This window comes from Amblyraja radiata, chromosome 14 (genome assembly GCF_010909765.2).
Source record: "Amblyraja radiata isolate CabotCenter1 chromosome 14, sAmbRad1.1.pri, whole genome shotgun sequence".
Classification (NCBI taxonomy): domain Eukaryota; kingdom Metazoa; phylum Chordata; class Chondrichthyes; order Rajiformes; family Rajidae; genus Amblyraja; species Amblyraja radiata.
In genome coordinates, this window is record NC_045969.1 from 24,475,108 (window position 1) to 24,499,237 (window position 24,130).

The following is a 24,130-nucleotide window of genomic DNA, read 5'->3' on the forward strand; positions in this document are numbered from 1 at the left end:
TGGAGAGAAGGCAGGTACGGGATACTGAGTTGGATGATCAGCCATGATCATATTGAATGGCGGTGCAGGCTCGAAGGGCCGAATGGCCTACTCCTGCACCTAATTTCTATGTTTCTATGTTTCTATGAAATGTATAGGGCTTTGGATCCAACACCAGACTGAAGCTGGCATCTGACACAGGAATAGAATCCGAACCTTAAATGCAGCAGAATGTCAGCCTCATTCCATTCCAAACGTTCTATTAAAGAAATTCTGGGCAGAGATTCGCATGATTAGGAGATAATTTGTTACCATTTTTGTAATATGTTTATGTGTACTGGGTATTGAAGCAAAATTAGCAATCTCAATATGTCATTGAGTAAAATAACTGAACAATGATGGTATAGAAATTTAGAAAATAAATTGTCTATGTGGCTGCTATTTAACAGCTTGTAACCACACTAGTTCCAGGATCGACTATAAACTAATATCTGGTCCTATACATGATCAGATTTTTCAAAATAAAATAGCAACCTATAAATGCCCTCGGCGTCATTTTCAATTATTTTTGCTTCGGCATCATTGGCACATGGATAGTGAAAGGACTTTTTGCAGGTTTTCACTTCGCATCCAACAGTTGCACCTTTCTTTCTACAAAACGAGCAATTCTGAAACAAGAACAGAGATTAATTGGAAACTGGGGTTTGACGAGTAATTATCAAAGAGCAAGAAAGAACAAGATTTTGTTTACATATGAGCAAAGAGCCAAGCAACCAATGAAACACAACAAAATAGTAAACAGGAGTAATATGGAATCTGAACAGTAAGTTCCTCAAAGAGTGTGTAAACTTGATACGAGTCTGCATTAATGATGTCGGCAAAAATGGCGGCACAGTGGCGCAGTGGTAGAGTTGCTGCCTTTCAACGCCAGAGACCCGGGTTTGATCCTGATTACGAGTGCTGTCTGTATAGATATAGTACGTTCTCCCCGTGACCTGCGTGGGTTTTCTCCAGGAGCTCCAGTTCCCTGCCAAACTCCCAAAAAAAGACGTACAGGTCTGCAGGTAATTAACTTGGTAAAATTATAAGTTATCCCTAGTATGTGTAGGATAAATGTAACTTGAGCTTGATGGTATTAGTGTGTGGGGATCACTGGTCGGCGTGGACTCGGTGGGCCGAAGGACTTGTTTCCACACTGTATCTTTAAACTAAATTAAATTAAAAAATACAAATTGTAGCCAGATAAAGTACTTTGGATATGTTAAGGTGCAAAATGTAATAAAACTCCAATGGCATCCTTTTTTTTGGAAAACCTAATGGTTGGGCAACTAGTTAATTCATTAGCAGACTAAGCCCTCATTATTTAGAGACCTACTATGCACAGATTCACATCCTTGGGTTCTGGAGTGATTGCATGTTTCAGCTCTACAAGCTGAACCTTACTGCGCTCTCTTTCCCACACTCCCTTTAAACTAACTGAAGCTCAATTTCTCGCTCCCTGCAAACTCACCAGCTTCACAGGGAAATTTAATGTGATACTGTGTAACGTTTTGGGAAAAATAAAATCAATTTACATTGCCGTAATACTAGTAACATGCAATAATCTACAAAATCTGCTAGTTTGAAGTCCCAAGGGTGCCGGGAAATTGGAGTTTAGCTGGAGTGCTATTCTTTTCCTTTCTTTCCGGGATCTTTGATTGTTGGCTCCCATTCTTTTCCAGTGCTCCCACGACTCAAATACATGCAGGTTCGTAGGTTTAATTACCTCTGCAAAATGCCTCCAATGTGTACGGAATGAATGAGAAAGTGGAATTACATAGAAATAATATGAATGGGAGATCAATGGTCATCGCAGGCTCGGTGGGCTGAGGGGCCTGTTTCCATGCTGTATCTCTAAACTAAACTAACCTTGAAAGAGTGATAAGAGCAACAGTCACAGATTGAATCAAAAACTGAGAATGGACAACAATGTGTTGATCACCTTCTAAAATGAAGGTGTAATTATCAGGTTTTCTTTCCCTTCAGAAAATGTGAAATGGTAATGAATTGCTAACTGACACAGTTAGGTAATACCATTAATATATAAAAAACAAAGAGCACAAAATGTGAGAAATTCTCAAAATTCACTTGAACCTTTACACTAAACCTCAAACTGGCCAGCATCACTGCTTCTACACCACTGCTTCAATAACAATCTGGCTTCTCAATGTTTCAATTTCCCCACAGCCACAGGCTGACTTTATTTATACGATTCCTAAAGAGAAAGGTTCCAACTAGAGCGTGGTCCTGAGCTACTATGTATCTAATTGGAGAACTTCGCACTAACTTTAATTGGACTTTACCTTGCACCAAACGTTATTCCGTTTATCATGTCTCTGTACATTGTAGATGGCTGGATTGTATTCATGTATTGCCTTTCTGCTGACTGATTAGCACGCAACAAAAGCTTTTTGCTATACCTCGGTACACATGACAATAAACTAAACCAACCAGAGTTTATCCTTTTCACTGGTAACCTTTTAAAGATGTGTAATGAAGGAAGAGATCGTGCAATTTTGTAAATGTTTGTATTCCCATTAATATAAAGGTCTTCTTTACTCATAGTAATTATTTTCAGGTTTGAATGAGATTATAGATATTACAGTAAATCTTGCCTTGAAATATAACACATGTGCACTGACATCTTTTGAGTTTCTAGGTATTAGTTACATTGATCAGTCTATGTATAATTTACTGAATTTACTGAAATCTTACCAACTTGCTTCCTCTTCTAATTTCCTGTTTTATATCTCTGAGAAGAAATCCACCAAAATCATCAAAATCTTGAGAGTTTTGATTGACAAGATTTGAAGAGAAAAGCTGAAAAGGAACACAACGATTATAAGTGTATCTTGGGTATTGCAAGTCAGGGATGCCTGAATGTTTGTACATGGAGGGTAATTTTCAGGTCAAAACAGAAGGCCATGGTCCAAAATTGTTGCTCAGTTCTCCAGTAACATGATGTGTTGGTATAGGGAGGTCGCTGGGCATTTATGGCAGTTCTTATGCATCTAGAAAATGTTAAATGGCGTGCTATTGTTAGTCTCAGACCCTGACATCTCAGGTCCTATACATCTTAAACTAGTGTGGATTACTAATAAAGTCCAAGGAATCCATCTTCCTCCAAGTGAATCTTATTAAAAAGATTGCGACACACTCACATAATTTCCTTCACCGCTGCTTCAGGGACTTCCTGCTCCCTCTGACCATCTGCCTGAAACAGTCCCAGAATCCAACAATCCCTTCCGCTTTACTGATTGTAAAAATCCGTAAACCCCCTGAGGAATGAGATGAAGAATGGGATTGATTCTTCTTCCACATCTGACAGACTCACAGGGCCAAAGTACTTACTGTGCCATAACAATTCCATGATTCTTGTAGAAGAAAAATTAAAATCTCCAGATTATTAATTATGGTTGGAATTAAATAGGGTAACGAAAGGGTGTGCGAATGTGGCATTTATTTGGCATCTCTTGTTGACCAGCTGCAGAGCAAAACAGGTTTAAAACACGTTATCTAGAATGAGTTTATTGTCTGGGAATGCGTGGCGTTGGTGAACAAAACATAACAGCAATAGTTGGGTAGACCACCCGCACCCCCTGCCGCTAGTAGTGCAGAAATGTTGCAGACAATGGGGGCTAATGATTGGCTCGGGTAGAGGGCAGTGGCACGGTCTGCTTGAAAGATGAGATAGAATAATGTCAAGATGTCCTATTATGTTTGACGTGTATTAACCATCCATTGTTGAATAAGATTAACATAAACAAAAAGTATATTTATGACTAATGAAATAATTAATACCCATGTAGTAGATAGTAATAACAAGAAAACATATAGCCAAGAACGAATTATATTTTCGTATATTTGTATCTAACAAAAAAGTTGTTTACTGCATTGTTTAACTGTCGGCCAATTCTGCTGAAAAGGCAGAGAACTGGTGGGCAGATAACTGTCGCCATCTCTCCATGATATCATGAAATAAAGTCTCTTGAAGCAAAGTCTACGTTTTGCCTTTAATTTTCGACTAAAAATGATGATTTGATGATTGTATGAAAACCAACATGACAGAGATTAAAACTATCAAAAAACCACATTATTGAAGACAATTTAGCTCATTACAGAAGATATGTGGTAATTGAAAGAGTCAGCCGCACTGAAGATACTTTGGTTCTTGTCAGGTTCCAATAAAGGGTTTGGTATCTACATAAGACATGTTCTTCCAGAGGTAGAGCACACAACAGAAGTAATGTAAAAGGAGTGAATGGATAAATAACGGTAAAGATAATATGCCACTACTCAATCAGTGGGAATTTAGTAGGTGTGTGGCATGGTGATGTGGCTCCCCAAAGCCCCTGAGTTTGCTCCTGACTTGTGTGGAATTTGCATATTCTCTTTATGAATCTGGGAGCAAACATTAGCACTTGGGAAGCATTGCAAACTCATGAATGAAAATTTGGGTACTCGAGTATGGAATGGGGAGTGTAGATTTGAAAGTAGCAGAAGGCTGACAGGCCAGTGAGGTGAACAGAATGGCAATGGTGTACCTGAAGCAAGAATAATCCATCAATAGCATACACAATGTGGACCAGACCACAACCACCATCATCCATTTGATGTGTCTCAAAAAGGACCAACATGGTCCGGACGTGGCGGCGCTGTTGAACAGCTGCGGCTCGCCTGCAGTCCGTCTGTCTTTACTTTTTTTGTTGTTTTTTTTGTCTGGTTTTAGGTAAATTTTAGTTTATAAATAATAATAATATCTTTTATTGTCATTGCACGTCAGTGCAACGAGATTTAGTATGCAGCTCCACTGATGTACAAGAAAGGTAAATACAATACATATTCGGGGCTGAGGCGGCGTTCCGGCGGCGGCGACCTGAATCCGGGGCTCGGTCGCGGGCCAGTGGACGACACCGTCGGGAGCTCGCAGGTCACAGGTTGGCGATCTGTTTTTACGGAGCTCCCGCGGTAACAGCTGCGTCGGCTAGACTGGAGGGCGGCAACTTCAGCAGCTTCGACCACCCCGGGCTGCGGAGCTTGAACAGGCCCGTTCGCGGAGCTCGGTTGAGCCGCGGGACTGACTTACCATCGCCCGGTGGGGTAACAACATCGGAGGCCTGGATCTGGATCGCCTCAGCTCAGAGGGAGAATAAGGAGGGAAGAGGCAGTGACTTTAAGACTTTTGCCTCCATCACAGTGAGGAGGTGCCTGGTGAACTCACTGTGGTGGCTGTTAATTTGTGTTTATTGTGCGTTTTGTTATTTATTATTATATGTATGACTGCAGGCAACGAAATTTCGCTCAGACCGAAAGATCTGAATGACAAATAAAGGAATCTAATCTAATCTAATCTAACATGGACACCTTTAGGAAATGTGGGATGGGGTTTGATAATGTAAGGAAAGGGGTGGGGAGAGGTGCTTGGAAGCAAAGTTAGTCCCATCAACATTTAATTCACCTGAAGTGTGAAAAATTCTGACCCAAAACATTGCCTGTCCATGTCTTACAGAGATGCTGCCTGGCTGCTGAATTCCTCCAGTACTTTGTGTTTCTTTAAAGCTTACCTATACAGGTGTTCCTCTTCCGCACTAACCCCACCTCAATCGAGAAAATTTGTACTAATGCTCCACCCAACGATGAAAATTGCCTTGGGCATCACAGGCAAAATCTGAGATTCACAAAGTATCCACCCAACTCAGGCTGACAGCAGGAGGAATCCCACATTGGAATTATGCGGCGGCCAATTCATGTTCAAGGAGTAGAATAAGGCCATTTGGCCCATCATGTCTACTCCAGTATTAAATCATGGCTGATCTATCTTTCCCTCTCAACCCCATTCTTCTGCCTTGCCCCCATACCCCCCCCCCCCCCTCCCCGCTTACTAATCAAAAATCTGTCAATCTCCACCGTAAAAATATTCATTGACTTGGCCTCCACAGCAATGAATTCAACAGATGTGGCAATGAATTCTACAGATTGAACACCCTCCGACTAAAAAAATGTGTTTCTAAACGGTACGTCCATTTATTCTGGGGCTATAGCCTCCGGTACTAGACTCTTTCACTAGTGGCAGGGATGCCAAATTTCACGCATTGAGCATGAGAATCACACATTTCACACAATTCTCACGCTGACCACAGAATTTCTCACGCTCAAAAAAATTAAATAAATAAAGATTTAAAATGAAGACAGTCACGAAAAATTCAATTAGCCAAATGCTTCCAGATCTCCTCCATCCTCACCAATGAGAATAGTTTTCTGTCGGCGGGTTTCCCATAAAGAATGAGCAATTTATTGCACACTCATCGCACACTATTTAAAATGGCTATGTAACTGCAGTACTAATGATTCCATTTGACATTCATGGAACCAAAATCTGCAGGTGCTGGAAAATTAAAATAAAGCAAAAATTGTTTTAGAGGTGAGTAAAAACTACGAGTGGAATATATAAGGTGAATGCATAGTCTTTATCCCGGGATATGTGATTCAAGAACTAGAGGGTATTGGTTTAAAGTGAGAGAGGAACGAATTAATAGGAACCTGAGGGACAACATTTTCACTCAGAGGATGGTGGGTGTGTGGAACGAGCTGCCAGGGGAAGTAGGCAGAAAAAAATTACAGCATTTATGAGACATTTGGACAGGTACATGGACAGGAAAGGTTTAAAGGGATATGGGCCAAATGCGGATAAATGGGACTAGTTTAGATGGGGCATCTTGATCTGCATGGACAAGTTGGGATGAAAGGGCCCGTTTCCATTCTGTAAGACTATGACACATTGTAGAAAGGGTGCAATTGCTCTGGAGACTGGAGAGGATCCAAGGGCCATTTGTGAAGATGTTGGCAGGGCTGGAATTTTTTTTTCACCTTGAAGAAAGATTTGATAACTGGGATTGTATTCTTTGCAACAACAGTTGAAGAAAATACTTAGTTGAGGTGAATAATATTATGAGAATAGGACCTGTTTCGCTTAACAAAGAGTGTAGGAAGGAACTGCAGATGCTGGTTTAAACTGAAGATAGACACAAAAAGCTGGAATAACTCAGCGGGACGGGCAGCATCTCTGGAGATGGTGATATTTTGGGTTGAGACCTTCAGCCTGAAGAGGTTGGAGGCCAGCCATATAGATGTAAAACACAATGACTGGAGATGTGTGTTATCCAACTAAGGGCAGAAATCAGAATCATGTGTTCATCTTTATTGACGTGACACCATAATAAATATATTACAGTAAAAATAATTTAATGGGATGGCACGGTGGCGCAGCGGTAGAGTTGCTGCCTTACAGCACCACAGATTTGATCCTGACTACGAGTGCTGTCTGTACAGAATTTATACATTCTCCCTATGACCACATGGGTTTTCTCCGGATATTCCAGTTTCTCCCACATCCGAAAGAAGTGCAGGTCGGTAGGTTAATTCTTCTGTAAATTGTCCCTGGTGTGTAGGATAAAACTGGTGTATGGTAGATTGCTGGTCGGTGTGGACTTGGTGGGCCGAAGGCATATCTCTAATGACTGGTCCCTTATTTTCCAGCCCTGTCCCCATATTCTGGACAACATCTACCCGATCAAGTATGTACAAAGGAACTGCAGATGCTGGTTTATTCCAAAAATAGACACAAAATGCTGGAGTAACAGCGGGTCAGACAGCATCTCTGGAGAAAATGGATATGTGACGTTTTGGGTTGGGACCCTTCTTCAAACTGATTGTGTGTTGGGGGGGGGGGGGGGGGGGGGGGGGGCAATTGGAAGCAAGAAAAATAAACAAATCGCTTTATATCCCTTTACGATGGGTATACAGGAAGAAAGCTGGAGTTTGGGTAGATGGCTAATTGACAGTCATCTCAAACGCAGTTGTACTGTCTAACTCTACATGTGACTCGAGTGTGTTAGAAATACACTTTTGGAAACAACGTGGCTTCTAATGGTAGTAGGCCAAATTCCTTGTAATTGTACGATCTCTTCATGCCAGTTGTTTGCAGTCTGAGTTTGTTCATTTTACATTTAATTCTGTTTTAACTTCCAGAGGAGGAGAGGCTAGTGATAGCCAACAACCGTGAATACAATGAAAAATTTGAGTACGCTGTAAGTGTTGATAATTTGAGTATGCTGTAAGTGTAGCTCAAACCCTCTCATCCAGGCAGCATTCTGGCATAGCTCCTCTGCACCCACGCCTCTTTTCTGTAAAGGGGCGACCAGAACTGCATGGAATACTCCAAATGCAGTCTGACCAAAGTCATGTAGAGCTGCATCATGACTTCCTGACCATTATCCTCAATGCCCCTGGCAATGAATGCAAGTATACCATACGCCTTCGTTACCACCTTATCTACTTGTGCTGCCACCTTCAGTGCGCTATGAAGTTGGATGTCAGCTTTCTACTACTTTCAAATCTACACAGGTTGCACCTGTTGATCAGAGCCTGGCTCTACTGTGGAATGTAATTAGGAATGTAATTTAGCCTAACCTTATTTATACCTAATTCAATTTAAAGCATAAATGTTGCATTCAAGTGTAAGTTAAAAGACTCACTACAGTCTACACCTACAGTACACAGTATGCACAATTTCAAGCTGAAAATGCAAAAGCTCCCTACCCACGCCCTCTCCCTCTGGTCGCTACGCTCCCTCGGGCTTGGTCGCTGCTCTCCCTCGCAATTTCTCACTCTCAACTCTCACCCATTGTTGGCAGCCCCGCTAATGGAAACATCCGCTCCACATTCACTCTATCCAGGCCAGCGAGGTTATTACCAAAGCTGCCAGAAGAGGGCGAGGCAAAGCAAATAAGAACATTTAAAAGTTATTTGGACAGATGCATGGGGAGGAAAGTTTTCCGGGGATATAGGTCAAACACGGCGAATGGGACGAGCTTGGATGGGCATCTTGGTCGGCATGGACTAGGTGTCGGAGGGTCTGTTTCCGTGCTGTATTACATAAACATTTGTGATCCGATCTTACATACACCATGAACAAAACACAAAACACTGAAGGAACTCGGGGTTTTAGGCAACATCGGTACAGGGAATGGACTCGCGATGTTTCGGGTCGGGACCTCTTACAAATATCATCTTCTACAGAGTTGAAAGTGAATGAAAAAATAATGTCTCCTTAGGGGGTAAAATGCAGTGGGGACAAATTGTTATTTCAGTCGGAACATCACACATCCCAAAGCGCCCACGGGATTTGGAACTCGCCGCAGTGTTCTCTACTTACTAAGCAGTTCTGATGCACTGCGATGCTGTTGTTGGTGAAGAGTTTTCCCGTTATATGGGTTTCCGCTTCCCTCAAACACAGTCCACATTTGCCCATATTGACTCAGCTGGTAGATCCCGAACGACACTCACACCGGCTGAACCTCCTGCAACAAATAATTTGCTTCGATGGCTACCGAAAGTACTGCTGCTCCGTTGTGCGGAGTTTCTGTGCCGGAGGAGGCTGTAGAAACGACCACACCTACTCGCCGGTTTCGCTGTTCAGTTTCGCTATCATACGAATAAGGCCTCGGAATGGAAAAAGAGCAGACGCAATTCGACGTTGATGATCTCACATTGTTTGACAGACGAACAAAATAATGTAACGAGGCGGTGGAAAGTGAAATATTTGGCTGATCATTTGCATGTTGTCATTTCCTCTTGCTATTCGCATTCTTTACGCACGTTTAACCTTTAAAAACCTAACGCGCAACAAACTCGTACTCTTGACTGCTGCTTTTTTTTTTTCATTTACGCAATTAATGTATAGACACTGAGAATACCGGAAGAGTTCTGCGCTGTTCTTGTTTTGTATACATTTTTAAATTCTGAATAAAGTTTATTTTTGGAAATTAAAATAACTCATTTTATTAACCAACAGTTGTCCTCTAAATAAGGTGGTAGAATAAAATGATATATCATACAATCAGAAGAATTGAGACTTCGACCTGATATTCAATTAATAATTAACTTCATAGCAATCTGTTCGCGATTAGCGAGCATTTTTCTCCACTTGACGAAACAAGGAACTGCAGATGCTGGTTTACACAAATGTAACATTTGTTAAACACTGGACAATTGTGCCAAACTTCCGTTGCTAGGTGAAAGGTATATTTATGCACTGATTAACAGCTTGGCGGCACATATGTTAACATAAGACCGGCAAAATAAATTATTTTAAAAAACCCCGCAGATACTGCAATTCTGAAATTTTATAAAAACACTGGAAACGCTTAGCTGATCATGGCGCATCTGTGAAAAAAGAACCAAAGAACATTTCAACTTTGTGATCCTTAGTCAGAGCTAAGAGAAAAAAAGTTGGGGAGGGTTGTGGACAGGTAAAGAGGATATCTGTGATTCCTTCTCTCCAGAGACGCTGCCTGCCCCGCGGAGTTACTCCAGCATCTGCAGTTCTTTCCTACACAACGAGTTAAGGGTTACTTTGGGGATAAGCAGTGTCCTTTTGGTTATTGTATTAATGGGGCTTTTGGTTAATGTATTAAAGAGGCAGACAGTCAGGGAGAGAGAGCATGATCCTTGGTTCATAAAAAAGTTACGTAATGAGGGCATTTAGAGAGTTACGTTACAGATTTCCTATGTAAAAGTTATGAAGTGCATGCCCAATGGGTCATTTGGAGCACTAATGGAGAGGTGCTAATGGAACACTAGGCCAATATCCGAGATGGATAATAGTAAGATTAAACGAGAACTTACCAGTTTGAAGTTTGATCTTTATTTTATGAGGAGTTACGTCGAGGGACTACGTGAAGAAGGCCGTCCAGGCGCACGCGCGTCAAACTTCAAAGCAGCGGTGTGAAATCACAGATGATATACTCCGAAGCATAATAGTAAGCTACTTGATAGAAACTTAACTTACCTTTGATCTTATTAGGGTGGGAGCGGAGGGCAGGTAGTCCCTCGACGTAACTCCTCATAAAATAAAGATCAAACTTCAAACTGGTAAGTTCTCGTTTAATCTTACTATTTTACTTTGGAGTCACGTGAGTGACTACGTGAAGATTTTAAAGCTTCTGTGATTACAGGCCGTAAATTGGGTTCCGGCGTATCACTGCATTTTGCTTGACTCTATGAGTGAAAAACAGTCAATAACATGCAAACCATCAACCAGTCTGAAGAAGGGTTTCGGCCTGAAACGTTACCTATCTCCTTCGCTCCATAGATGCTGCTGCACCCACTGAGTTTCTCCAGCATTTTTGTGTACCTGCAAACCATCATACTTGTTTAATTAATTAATGGTTTATTTTATGTTAACATTATGTGTCCCATTTTAATCTCTAGAGACATTTAATACTGAATTCAAAACCGTACCACCAAATACACCAGGGTCTGCAATTTCTTTGTGATAATACTTGTGCAACATCCTTTCATTTTCCCAACCTGCGGCCACAAGGATATGGTCTATTGGATCGTCCAAATCCTTGGCCGCCAATGTTGCCGCCGCCCTGGTGGAATGAGAATTTAAATTTGTCAGTATCAATTCCTGCATCCAATAGCACCTTCTTCAGCCATCTTGAAATTGTTTGTGTTGTCACTTTTTTTTTTGTGTGACTATTTATGGCTGATGAATAATCCAGATTCTACACCTCTAAGATGTTTGGTAGTCTCAATGTAGTATTTTAAATATGTAACTACACAAAGTCTTTGATCTGCAGGATATGCTGAAAATTAATTTACACCCCGAGACTCCTGGTCTGCTCTGTTTTAGCAGGTCATAGACATAGAATGTAATTTCCTCTGTTTTCATTCCCATTCTGTCTATCCTTAACTTGTGTAATGATTGTACTCTTTAAGCGGATACTAAAGCCATTAACATGACCACTTTCATCGTAATTTTGTCTAACGACAAATTTGAGATGGGATCACAATCCCTAAGTAGTGATAGTACATCCCTCATATTCCAGATTTCCGTATATCTCGGTCTGGGAGGTTTAGCATTAAAGATGCCCTTCATGTATCTACAAATCAAAGGGTGTGATCCTAGAACTTGATGTTCCGATGGTCTCGATAAGTATGCCGACAAAGCATTCCTTGCTGTGTTGATCGCACTACAGCTTAAATTATCATCAAAATGTAATTTTGACAAATTTCTACAACATCTGAAGCATCTGCAGTGTGGTAAGAAATATTTTGTGTTGAAGAAACGGTTCCCATTTCTTAATGTAAGAAATGTACTGCTTCCAGGTACTTTTTAGAATCTGCAAATCAATAAGTCAATACGATCATGTAAAGGATGAAATTCACCAGTTACAGGGTGCACAAGTAGGTTTTCTTGTCTAAAGACATCCATAATGGGTTCAGTCACCATTTTTAACCCTAATGGATACCATGTTTGTGTGGGCCCATCTGGAACCACCAACAATCCTGAAGCATAATCTTGTTTGATCTTCTGTAGACACCTATTGATGAGACAAAAGGGAGGAAATGCATACAAAACATTCCACCCCAATTTAACGTAAACTCATCTACCCTCTGGTATTTCCCAAATTTTTTCACAATTTTGTGGAAAATGTCACGATTTAACATCCATTCTTTATTGTCATTGAAATTTCTTGATCTAGTATCTGCAATTATGTTGAATTTACCTGGTAGGTAAATTGCAGAAAACCAAATATCTTTCTCAATGCACCAGTGCCAAATCATGTTTGCCAATCTGTCACATGCTTTTGACTTGATTCCACCCATGTGATTGACATATGCCACTGCCGTAGTGTTGTCAATCTGAACCTGTACATGCAAATTTTGTACCTTTCAGCAAAGGGCTTTCAACCCATGCAATACACTTAGTAATTCCAGATAATTAATGCCATGTGTCTCGAGCAAAGATTCTTCCTCTGCATTCCATCTACCTCCACAGCTTGAGATGGCATCCGCAGCTCCCCATCCCAGTGCACTTGCATCTGTTTGTAAAATGGTAGCTGGTGATTCAATCAGAATTTTCCTGTAAGAGCAATCCACATTTTTAATCCACCATTTTCTATCCTCAATTGCTGTGTTAGGTAGTTGCATAGGTCTATCGAAATGTCCAGCATGTCTTTTCAATGCTGCAATCTTTGCTCTCTGCAGCTGCTGATAATGCAGTGGTCCAAGCTGGAAATGAAGCAATTAACTTGCCCAGTAGACTTGCTACTTGCCTGATTGATGGTTGTTTGCCTGCAATTAGATCCTTACAACCCTCAATCAATTGCAGCTTTTTTGTCCTTGGGTAAACTCACTATCATGTGGCCCGAGTTAATAGTGAACCCCAAGTAATCAATTATTTTGTTAGGTGTCAATCTGGATTTCTCTGGGTGAATCACAAATCCCATTTTTTGAAATGTAAGTTTACTTTTAAAACTGAGGCTGTTGCCATGGCTTCAGTGTCTCCCACAATTAAAATGTCATCCAAATAAGCCATTATCAAATGGCCTTGAGCTCTTAACAATGCTAAGATTGGTTTCAGCAGTTTTGTAAACAATCTGGGAGCTGAAGTTAAACCATAGGCAATGCTTTGAATTGCCACATTAGACTCATCCAAACAATTTCAAATATCTGCGATGTTTAACATGCACGGCCACAGAGTAATATGCATCTTGGAGATCTATGCTTGCCATATAGCATTCTGTTGAAATTTATTGCAAAGCATTAGTAAAAGTCTCCATTTTGAAATGTTTATACTGTACAAAAGGGTTAAGACTTGTGAGGTCCAAAATGATCCTACTACCCCCATCCTTTTTTGGTCTAGAGAAAATACTAGATATAAACTGATGGTTTTGATAAGTTGTTTTCTCTATTACCCCTTTTTTACTCAAAATCTCAATTTCTATTTGAATTATTCTAATCTCTTCTTTAGAGAAATAATGTATTCTTATTGGAGTATGTTGAGTAGGGGGATTTTCATTCTGGTAAAATTCAATTCTAAACCCCATTATACTGCACAGTATATATGCATCAGATGTTATTAGCTTCCATTCTTTTAAAAATAATTGTAACCTACCCCCAATTTGTAAGTAGGACACATCTGATATGTTTCTTTCAGAACCAGAACCACCTACCTCAGGGTTTACTGGTGTCACTTTCCGTACCTGCCCCTTATGGAAATACCATGTTCTCCACGTCCTGGGGTTGTATGCCCATATCTTGTATGCGAGTACGAGCGACTTGTTCCTTCACCAGTTCCCCTTCGGTATGGATATTGCCTTCTAGCTGTGCTGCCAAACATCGGTGGCTTCATCATCCCAATGGTTATTGATTCTTCGTTGAGAACCTTCAGTTTTTTGGTAAGCACCACTTCAAAGAGTAAGTGTGGTAATTATATATTAGATGGTTTACAAAACCCTGCAAACTCAGGATGTATGTTAGGTCTTATCACAGATTTACTCCAAAATGTGCATTACACATCATTCCCATCACATCCTGTTGTGACGTTGTCACATTTCCTTCTTCCAGATCTCTGGAAAATGCCGTAATGCTTGACCCCATTCATTTTAATACCCGCTGTAATCTCATTTCTTGAGACCTTATAATTCCCATATAATTCTTCTTTGTTAATAGCTGGAACTCCTAACCGAGCACAGTTCTGCGGGATTTTATATTTGTTCTCAATTTCATCCATCGTTGGTCTTCTAAATGATGGGAAAGCAGGTAATTTTATACTCTCTGCTATCTCCTCTGATAGAGGGTTTCCCTTGTTTGTGGGACTAGAGAACCTTTGGGCCAGCCCTGGCACTTTTCTTTTTTGCATTGGGCTCTGGTCCTCAACTGATTCGTTATCAGAGTATTCTGGATATTCCTCCTCATAATGGGTTTCACCTGGATTTTCATATCAGGTATTACATACAATGGCTCTATGATAGGCCTACGCTTTTTTGTCCCTCTTTGGGGTACATCAAGCTTTTCCATTGAGCTGTATATTGGCAGCCCACTTTTGGGTGCTGCTCCATATTCTGGGTCTCGTGTAGACCAACGTCTGTATTATCTTTCAGACATTTCTGGTGCTGCCTCCGTGTCAGGCCAGCCCTTTTTTTTTCCTCTTTGAGGTACATCAAGCACTTGCATTGAGCTGTATATTGGCAGCCCACTTTTGGGTGCTGCTCCATATTCTGGGTCTTCTGTAGACCAACGCCTGTATTGTCTTTCAGACATTTCTGGTGCTGCCTCCGTGTCCGGTCAGCCCATATATTCATCTTTATCATCAGACATTTCAGTCGCTGGCTCAAATCTGGGCCAACGTTTCCCAGAACCTCTTCTGGGTGTTCCATGCGGTTGCTCTTTAAGGCCGCATTTTTTATACTCCTTCTGGAGTTTGTTTTTACCCATGAGGAATTCCAGTTTATAAATTCTATAGTTCAGACTCCTCCGAGTCTTCCAGGCCTATTATTTCTTTATGGCCTTGCTCCCTGTGGGAGTTTCAACGGGACTTTTTCCCCCGTTATTTCTTTACAATCGACTTTTTAGTCGGGCGCCTGCTACTCTCAGACACTTTGTCTTATTGAGTGCTTACTGCGGTGCGCTTACTATTCTTCCTCCCACCTTTCTCCATACATAAGACTTGCCTGTGTCTCTGCACGCAGTCTCCGGAGAAAAGCAGCCTGAAATGAAATTAAAATACTTACATTCAAGTTTTCTTTCACTCACCGCTTGGAGGGCCGTCCTCCTACCGTGTTCGCAGCGCAATGCGTCTGACGAGATGACGCGCATGCGCCTGGACAGCCTTCTTCACGTAGTCACTCACGTGACTCTGAAGTAAAATCTGGCTCCTTCTGGTACTGTAGTTGTATACTTCAACATTGAGTCCAGAATGTGCTGCAATGTGCCCAGAAGGAAGACAGGTGCTGTTTCTCAAGCTTATACTGGACTTTATTATAGTAAAAAATATCAGGGATAAATAAATCAATGGCAGTTTCACGCCATGGGAGTGTATGTGCCTTCTAACGTTGTCTTGATGCTCCAAACAACCCTCTACAATTCAGCATAAAGGGGCCATAGAGCAAGACCTGGTAAATAGGATTAGTTAAAGTTGAGTACGATAGTCTGCAGGGGTATGGTAGAAGAAAGGACATGGTTCTATACCGTATGATACCATGACTAACTTCAAATTCCTGGGTGTTAACATCTCAAAAGACCCGTCCTGGGCTTAGCACATAGATCTAGTCACCAGGAAATCATACCAGTGCCTCTATTATTGGAAGTTTAAAGAAATTCAGCATGTTACCAAATACTCTTAATAAACGTCTACCAATGTACTGTAGAAAGTATTCTGATCAGTGGCATCATGGCCTGGTATGGCAATTCCAATGCACATCACAGGCACAGCCCTTCCTATCATCACAAGCATCTACATAAGGTGCTGTCTCAAGAAGGCAGCAGCCATCAATAGGGATCCCCGTCATCTGTGCTATGCCCTGTTCTCGCTGCTACCATTGGGCAGGAAGTACGAGAGCCTTAAGACCCACACCACAGGTTCAGGTGCATCTACTTTCCTACAATCATCAGGTTAATGAACCTTTCTAATCCTATTTCAGCAGAGGAACACTAGAGGCCACCTCTTGCATTAGCATGGAGTTGTTTTCTAACTCCATGCTAATCCCTCTTCCTAACCCTATCCTAACTCCATTCCAACCCCCCCCCCCCCCCCCCCCCCCCCCAGCACTCCCTCCCCCTCGTCTTCACCTTCCCTCATCATTTCCCTAGGACACCACCTGCCTTATACCCCCCAAAATGTAATCGTACTGCAGTGTTTTTGCGAAGATGTAAAGACAACCACACTCACACACACACATACATACATACGCACAAGATCAAACTTTTAATAAATACTAGACCAAGTGCAGACCCGTTGGGTCCGTTCCCCCAACGTGTGGTTTCAGGGGAGGGGGGGGGGGCTGGGCGGCATGCGGCGTCACACACACTAACTTGCCCCCCACCTCTCCCCCTCCCCTCCCCCCCTCTCCCCCTTCCCTTCCCCCCTTCTCAGATTTTTACAATTTCGGTATGGATTCAGAGTTCGGAAATCCACTCCTTGGTCGATTATTTCCCCAGATTTTGAATAAAATTGATCACAAAACTCACTTAAAAAAAAAAAAATCGTAGCTTGAGCTGCTGACGTCACAATGCCCACATTCCCACCAATCGAGGCCCACCTGCCTCCAGGCGCCGCCACCTCCGCTGCTATGGATTAAAGCCCCGCGCCCAGCACAAGTACGTTCGTGCCACGCCTCCCGCAGCTGGACTCCCCCCTCCCCCGTTCTCAAAATGCTCTGCAGATCGGGAGGTCACCGGAAGGGGCATTACTCCCTCTGGGAAACCTGAAATTCCTCCGTTGATCGCAGGGACACGGGGAATCGCCACGCGAGAGCTGCAGAGGCTCTCCACGTCACCCGAGGTCGGCCCTGTCGGAGCCGCCCGCTCACCGAGTTGAGGTCCGCCCTCTCCCTCTTTCTCCCCCATCCTCCTTCCCTCTTCCCCCCTCCCGCTGCAAACCCAACGTGCTGCCAGCCGCGCCTCTCGCAAGTCCTTTGATAAAAACCTTGCAACCCCTCTCTCCCCCCTCCTCTCTCTCTCCCCCACCTCTCCCTCTCTCATCCCCCTCCCTGTCCCCCTCCCCTCCCTGTTCCTCCACTCCCTGTTCCCCCTCCTCCCTGCTCCCCCCTCCCTTTACTAACTTTAACTTAATTTCAGCAGGCATTGCGGGTTCGTCAGCCGCGCATGCAGTTTGGTGGAATATTGCGTTGGGGGAGCAATGAGCGTTGGGCCCAATGAGTCCGCACTTGGGACTAGTATAAAAATAAAACTCAGAACACAAAATTGGATTGAATACAACTTAAGATTAAACATTTTTAAGTATCAATATTCAGTGTTGTGGATATTATAATAAACAAAATACCACAATGTAATTTAGGGAGACAAGATGTCCTGGTTAATCCAGTTAATTCAAACTGGTGACAGAAATGAGCCTTTAATTAATTTTAAAACTACTGGTATAAAATGTTTAATTGATATGGTTTCATTGAACATTATACAATCAAAATGAGGCATCAAGTATTCACAAATATGGAATCATCATTTGGAATAACTTATTTCAAGACCGGGTTGTTTGTTAAGTTTTCTTTGGTTTTCAAGCTGTTAACTCAAAACCAAAGTAAAAATAATACAGCAGTCATCTTATAGCAGAGACACAAACATATTTTCACAACTCTCCCAAGATCATAAATGAGGCAAAACCCATAAACTAGCCAAACAAATACAGAAGATGATTCACAGTACATTGATGACCCCACATTTGCTTGAAAAGCCATTACAGTCAAGTGTCAAGCATGTAAGAATAAACACTCTCTCTCGCTCTCTCTATACATATATATAACTAAAACACTCAGCTTGTTTGTTTCTATGTGTGTGATTCTGTCTGCGTGCATGTGTGGATGTCTGCGTATGTGATCCTGAAATTGTGCCAAAACAGTACACGATAGCGCTACAATTTTTGGACCACCTTACTCACAATCTTCCTGTGGTGTGGTGTATCAAGATTTGTTCGTATTGATGGTATATTTTACAAGTTATTCACATTTTTAACTTTACAAATCTCGATTGAGAAGTTGCAGTGGCAGTTAGCAGCTATGACATCACAATGGGATCTCATTTACATAAACTGCCGACTTAACTTTTCACTGTAAAAAATTCAATTGCACTTGCTGGCCCTGCCCGTTACAATGTTGCAAATCACAGGACACCGAGTCCTGGCAGCAAGTGCAATTGATTTTTTACAATGAAAAGTCAATTTTTTTAAGTTTAAAAAGAGGGAGGGTGAAGAGGAGGGGGAAGGAGTGCTGGGAAATAAGGGAAAATGAGCCGCCCCTGCGCAGTTGGGAGCTATGGGTGAGTGGTGGAATATTGCGTTGGGGGAACGGCTTGCGTTGGGGGAACGCGTGAGTGGTGGAATATTGTGTTGGGGAACGGGCTGTGTTGGGGGACCAGGCCTCCCGTGGGGGCTATGGGTGAGTGGTGGAATATTGCGTTGGCTGGGGACCTGACCTCTTGTGTGATAGGGACACAACGGGCCACATTTGGTCTAGCATACATTAAATTTAAACAGAAAATGTTGCCAACAGTTTTTTTTTTAATTTACATTTACATCTGTGAAGATATTGACTCAAAATACCTACTCTGTTTCCCTTTCCACAGATGTTGCCTGACCTACTGAGGATTTCCAGCATTTTATATTTTTATTTCAGATTACCAGCATCTGCAGTTTTTTAGTTTTCCATGCACATTTAATTTAACTTCATTCATTTTAATGATGTTTTCTTCATTCGTTCATCTTTTCTCTTCCTCTTCCAAATCACTGATACTGATCCCATAAATGAGAAACAGGTACATACTTCACCAATAGCTTGGCTTTCCTTTAAAACTAGTGACTACCACTAGGTTATATGACATCAGGGTAGGGAGTGGACACGTCTCCCCCGGGATCTATCACTCCTACCATCACCCCCAACCGCAAGGAGTTTCTGAATAACACTGAGTAGCAAAGCAACCTTCAGCAATTTAAATCAGGTAATATATCTCAAATCATGAATCAAATCTGGAGCCCACTACTGTGTAAAACCGGGTACTATTATATTACAGGGCCTTTAGTCCCACAGAGAAAATCTATCCTTTTGTACAGAGTAAATAAAGTTACATAAGTCTTATGATAATCACAAAATACATAAATTCAACATTCAAATAAAAAAAATAAAAGTCTAAGTAGAGGATAATGAAGTTAAAGACAAAAGTATTGCAATTAATTGTCCAGCCAAAATGTAATCAAATGGTGAAGTTTGCAGAATCATTTAAATTTACTTCCAATGTATAAGATGATGTTCTTATTTTGGTTCCCAGTGAGGAAAGAGTATTTATTTGTCACATGTACCAGATATGAACATGGATAATTAATTTCTTAGTTGCTGCAGTTTTACTGACACATTAGTCATTTACAATTCATATTAGAGTTAATTAAGATATATTTAAAGAATTATATCCTCATTTCCCAACCTTGTAACGATTAAACTGGAGGTATCACACTATAATGTTCCTGCATTTGATGGATCCACAAAGACATGGAATTTCTTCTTCGGGTATGGTTCCCACCGAGTAATTGTAGTCCCATGTCAACTCTGATCCTGCTTTAATATACCTAACAAAAACAGGCACACACAATGAGTCTCTCAATAAAGGAAGAGGTAGCCTTCCTCATTAAGACAGCTTTCAAACCATTGTAATTGAGAGCAAGAGTCAAACACATGATTAAATATGGTACAAAGTTTGATGGCTTTAGATTATTCTTATAAAATAAGTCGTTCAATATTGGTGAGTAATTAATGAATTAAAGCCATGCCAGCTGTTTTCTGAAATTATTTTTTAAAAACTGTTATTAATATATTTATCAAATAAGTGCCTGTTAATACCTACTTACCTATTGGTAAAAAAAGCCACCCAGGGAAAATTCTTATCATGAGTATCGACAAAAACATTTTGTACCATTAGATTTGGATCACAGCTATGCTGCAAACAAGGACAGAAAATAAGGATCAGATTACACAAACCAGGACAAGCAAAATAGAAAAAAATGTAATTGAAGATATTTCATGTCACCCCTGAAAGAGCTAATAGTCAAATATAGTTTACAAAATGGAGTTGTTCTTCTACAAAAGCATGATCTAGTAGAACAAAATAATGGCTCGGTGCCAAGTCCGAATGACTTAGTAAATTATATTGAACACAATATGGAGGACAGGTTGTCTTTTTAATAAAGAAATCAAGATGGAATCCTGCAGTAATAACATGTGCTTCTTTCAAGGCCATAAAGAAGCCTAGATTGAAAAAATAGCTGACGCTCCAGAGATAAGTAAGAACTTGTTATGAGCTTGATTTGGACCCAGCTTTTCCTATATTCTGAAAGGCTATAGAATCTTTCAGTCATGCCATATTCAGACTTGGTAGGAATGTTTTACTGATAAGAAAAATGTATAATTGTGCTAACTTTCCTTTGTTCTGTGAGTGGAGCCCAAGAAGCAATGAGCAACGTTTGTGCTCATTGTGGATCTTGCCACTCCTGTCTGACGAATCAATTAAAGATTGCCATGGTTTACCTTTAACAATTTTGTTGCTATCTGCTTTTTAAGAAATAAACGTTGACCCCCCCACAGTTTGAAGCTACCTTTTTTCTCTTTCTCCAGTTCTGACAAAGGGCCTTCCACCTGAAACTTTAACTCTGTTTCTCTCTCTACAAATGCTGCCTGATTTGCTGAGTGTTACCAACATCTTCTTAGATTTACATTTTTTTTAGTATCTGCTGTTTGATTTTTTTTTACATTTTGTGTAATTAAACAGCACTTTTCAAGTGAAGGAATATGATGTTTCTTCCATTTGTGTTCACAGCTCATTGCCTTTCCCATTTTAGTTATAGTACACCTCACCCACTTCTACAGTAATGGAAAATTCATACAATTTACAAAGATGTTCAGCAGACAAATGTGTCAGTTTCTATTTCCTGTAATTATTGGTTACTTACATTAAGAAAACGACCTATATTTCCTTCTTTTGTGGCATCCAAAAGATAACAGCAATCCTCTTGCTTATCACCAACGCAGATTCTGTGTAATTTTAACATTGGTTGCTTATGATTGTCATCTTGAATCAATTTGTTTTGTATATTTCCATTTTCATTATTTATTTTATTTTCCTGTTTATCTGTTTCTTGTTGTGCTTGTTGAGAGAACAAAGGACATTCAAGAATGTTTCCAGAAGGGATATGATGACTTTTTCTGTAATCAATGCTGCTCTTGTTTTCTGAGACTCCTATAAAGTTACAAGTGTATACAGTTAGTAAGTCCGAAACATTTCTGATGTTACCGTGATGAAAAGCAAACTATCAATCAGGGTATATTTAATTGTGATCAACTTCAATAACTGTTTAGCTGACACCTGAAAATCAAAGCAAAATATTTCCACTGTTCATCACAAGGATTTCCACTTACATCTGTGGACAGAAGTACAGATCTGAAATGCTTACTCTGCTTCTCTTTCCGCAAATGTTACCTGACCTCCTGAGGGTTTCCAACATTTTCATTTTTATTTCAGTTCACCAGCAGCTACAGATGTTTCTATTCCATGTACATTTAATTTTAACGTATTAATTGTAATCACCATTTCTTAATTTAAGCATCTTTTATGTCCTCTTACAAGTAACTGGCACTAATCCCGTAAATGAGATACAGGCATGAACTTCACCTAAAGGTTTGGTTTCTTTTGCAAATTAGTGAGCGCCATTAGGTCATTTGATTGCAATGTTAGGGGATGGAAAGTTCTCCTGCAAGCATCTACCACCACCACCGTCACCACCCCTAAACCTCCATACAATTTCTGAATAACACTCAAGAGTGGCAAAGCAACATTCAACAATTTAAATTGAGTAACATATCTCAAAGCACAAATCAAATCTGGAGCCCGGTGCTGTGTAATAAGGAATACAATTGCCTTGCAGGGCTTTTAGTCCCATAGAGAAAATCTGCCTTTGTGCATAGGAATTAAAGTAATACGTTTTATGATAATCACAAAATCAATAAATTCAATTAATTTTGACATTTAAATTCAAAAATAAAAGTCCAGCTGCAGGATAATAAAGTTAAAGACAATAGTATACAATTGCCCAGGCAAAAAGAAAATGATGAGGTTTGCAGAATGATTTTAATTTATTTTTGACATACAAGATTATATTCTTGTTTTGGTTCCCAGTGAGTGAAGAATGTTTATTTGTCACATGTACCGGATTTGAACCAGAACAATGAAATTCTTACTTGCTGCAGCTTTACAGGGAAATAAGATATTTGCGATTCACATTACACTGAATGAACAGAGAAAGGAGGTAGTTTCAATAAGAAATCAAGAATTCATCTTCACAATGACTGTAGTGATATTGATATCATCCAAAAATAGATTGGCTAGACTGCGGTTGTAGGTTGGAGTTTTTCCACCATGTGTTGTTTCCCAAAATATCTGTTCTAAGTCCAGTCTGCCAGCTATGCCAATTCAGTTATAGAATGACTCAGAGGTCTCTACCTAGCATATATTTCCTGCCTTTGCTACTATTAATATTTATCTCATGTGGTGCTCAACATGACTCGCTATTCATCAACTGTCAGGTAACGTTAGATGACTGCCCATACCTGTTGACTGACATGAAATGTAAGTTTACTTCTCCCAAGACCACTTCCTTTCATTTCTATAATACTGCGTCACCATAATAGTAGGTCTATTCTTACGGTGTTAATAGACAAGACTGAGATGTAAATTAGGTTTTTATCTCAATTCTGATACACACCAAGAAGTTGCTGACTTTGCAGGGTTTCTTTTAAAACTTGGAGCACCTCTGTCATATCAGAATTTGAAGATAGGCACAAAATGCTGAAGTAACTCAGCGGCACAGACAGACAGGAGAGAAGGAATTTGTGACGTTTCGGCTTGAGACCCTTCTTCAGCTCAGTCTGACGAAGGGTCTCACCCCGAAACGCCACCCATTCCTTCTCGCTAGAGATGCTGTTTGTCCCGCTGAGTTACTCCATCATTTTATGTCTATCTTCGGTTTAAACCAGCATCTGTAGTTCCTTCCTACACATATCAGAATTTGAAGTTAATTCAGAGTGGTGCGTCCTGTTTATTGTTGTCATGCAATGTTACAACTGTTTCAGAGAGCAGCTGATAATCAACCATTTTCCTATAGGTCTGTAGTCAGAGGTAGTAATGGAAGTTTATTTCTTTAAAAGATATAAGTGAACCAGTTTGCTTTTACACCAATAGAAACACCATTAAGGCCATTTTTTAAATTTTCAAATATAAATCCATCATGAATGTGCTGGCATTTTAATTTCCAAATTATCATTGCAGTAGTATAATCACTATACCATCCCCTGATTTGCACATAAGAAGGATGACATAAACAGGGAAAAGCCAATAAAAATTGGGTTGGGAGATATGTAACATTGAATGACTTGGTTCTGGCAAGCTTGGAAAGTAAAGCGTTGCACATTGCTCCTTTGATTAAGGGATGTGGTTAAAGATTATAACACAAAAAGGCTGTATGCAGCAGTCTGTTTTTCAAAAAAAC

The 24,130-nt window shown here is 40.6% G+C and overlaps 2 protein-coding genes across 7 annotated transcripts in view; both read right to left on the minus strand.

The window, feature by feature from the left end:
* phf11 (PHD finger protein 11) overlaps window positions 1–10,279 on the minus strand; it is a 40,226-nt gene extending 29,947 nt beyond the window's left edge. For 2 of the 3 annotated variants that reach the window (XR_004413998.1, XM_033032812.1), the window contains exons 1-3: window positions 9,233–10,279; window positions 2,734–2,838; window positions 514–647 (exon numbers count right to left, since the gene is read on the minus strand). Coding sequence is in view for 2 of the 3 variants with exons in the window: in XM_033032812.1 (XP_032888703.1) it covers window positions 514–647; window positions 2,734–2,838; window positions 9,233–9,328 (335 nt within the window). In the remaining variant the exon portion in view is untranslated. The remainder of the gene's footprint in view (window positions 1–513; window positions 648–2,733; window positions 2,839–9,232) is intronic. The other variant, XM_033032813.1, reaches the window with a different exon arrangement.
* Window positions 10,280–19,110: 8,831 nt separating this feature from the next.
* The window catches only part of setdb2 (SET domain bifurcated histone lysine methyltransferase 2), an 87,859-nt gene continuing 82,839 nt past the window's right edge, over window positions 19,111–24,130 (minus strand). For all 4 annotated transcript variants that reach the window (XM_033032817.1, XM_033032818.1, XM_033032816.1 and 1 more), the window contains 4 exons: window positions 21,539–21,825; window positions 20,441–20,529; window positions 20,020–20,161; window positions 19,111–19,339 (listed from right to left, as the gene is read on the minus strand). In XM_033032817.1, coding sequence (XP_032888708.1) covers window positions 20,044–20,161; window positions 20,441–20,529; window positions 21,539–21,825 — 494 coding nt within the window. In that variant the 3' untranslated portion in view covers window positions 19,111–19,339; window positions 20,020–20,043. The remainder of the gene's footprint in view (window positions 19,340–20,019; window positions 20,162–20,440; window positions 20,530–21,538; window positions 21,826–24,130) is intronic.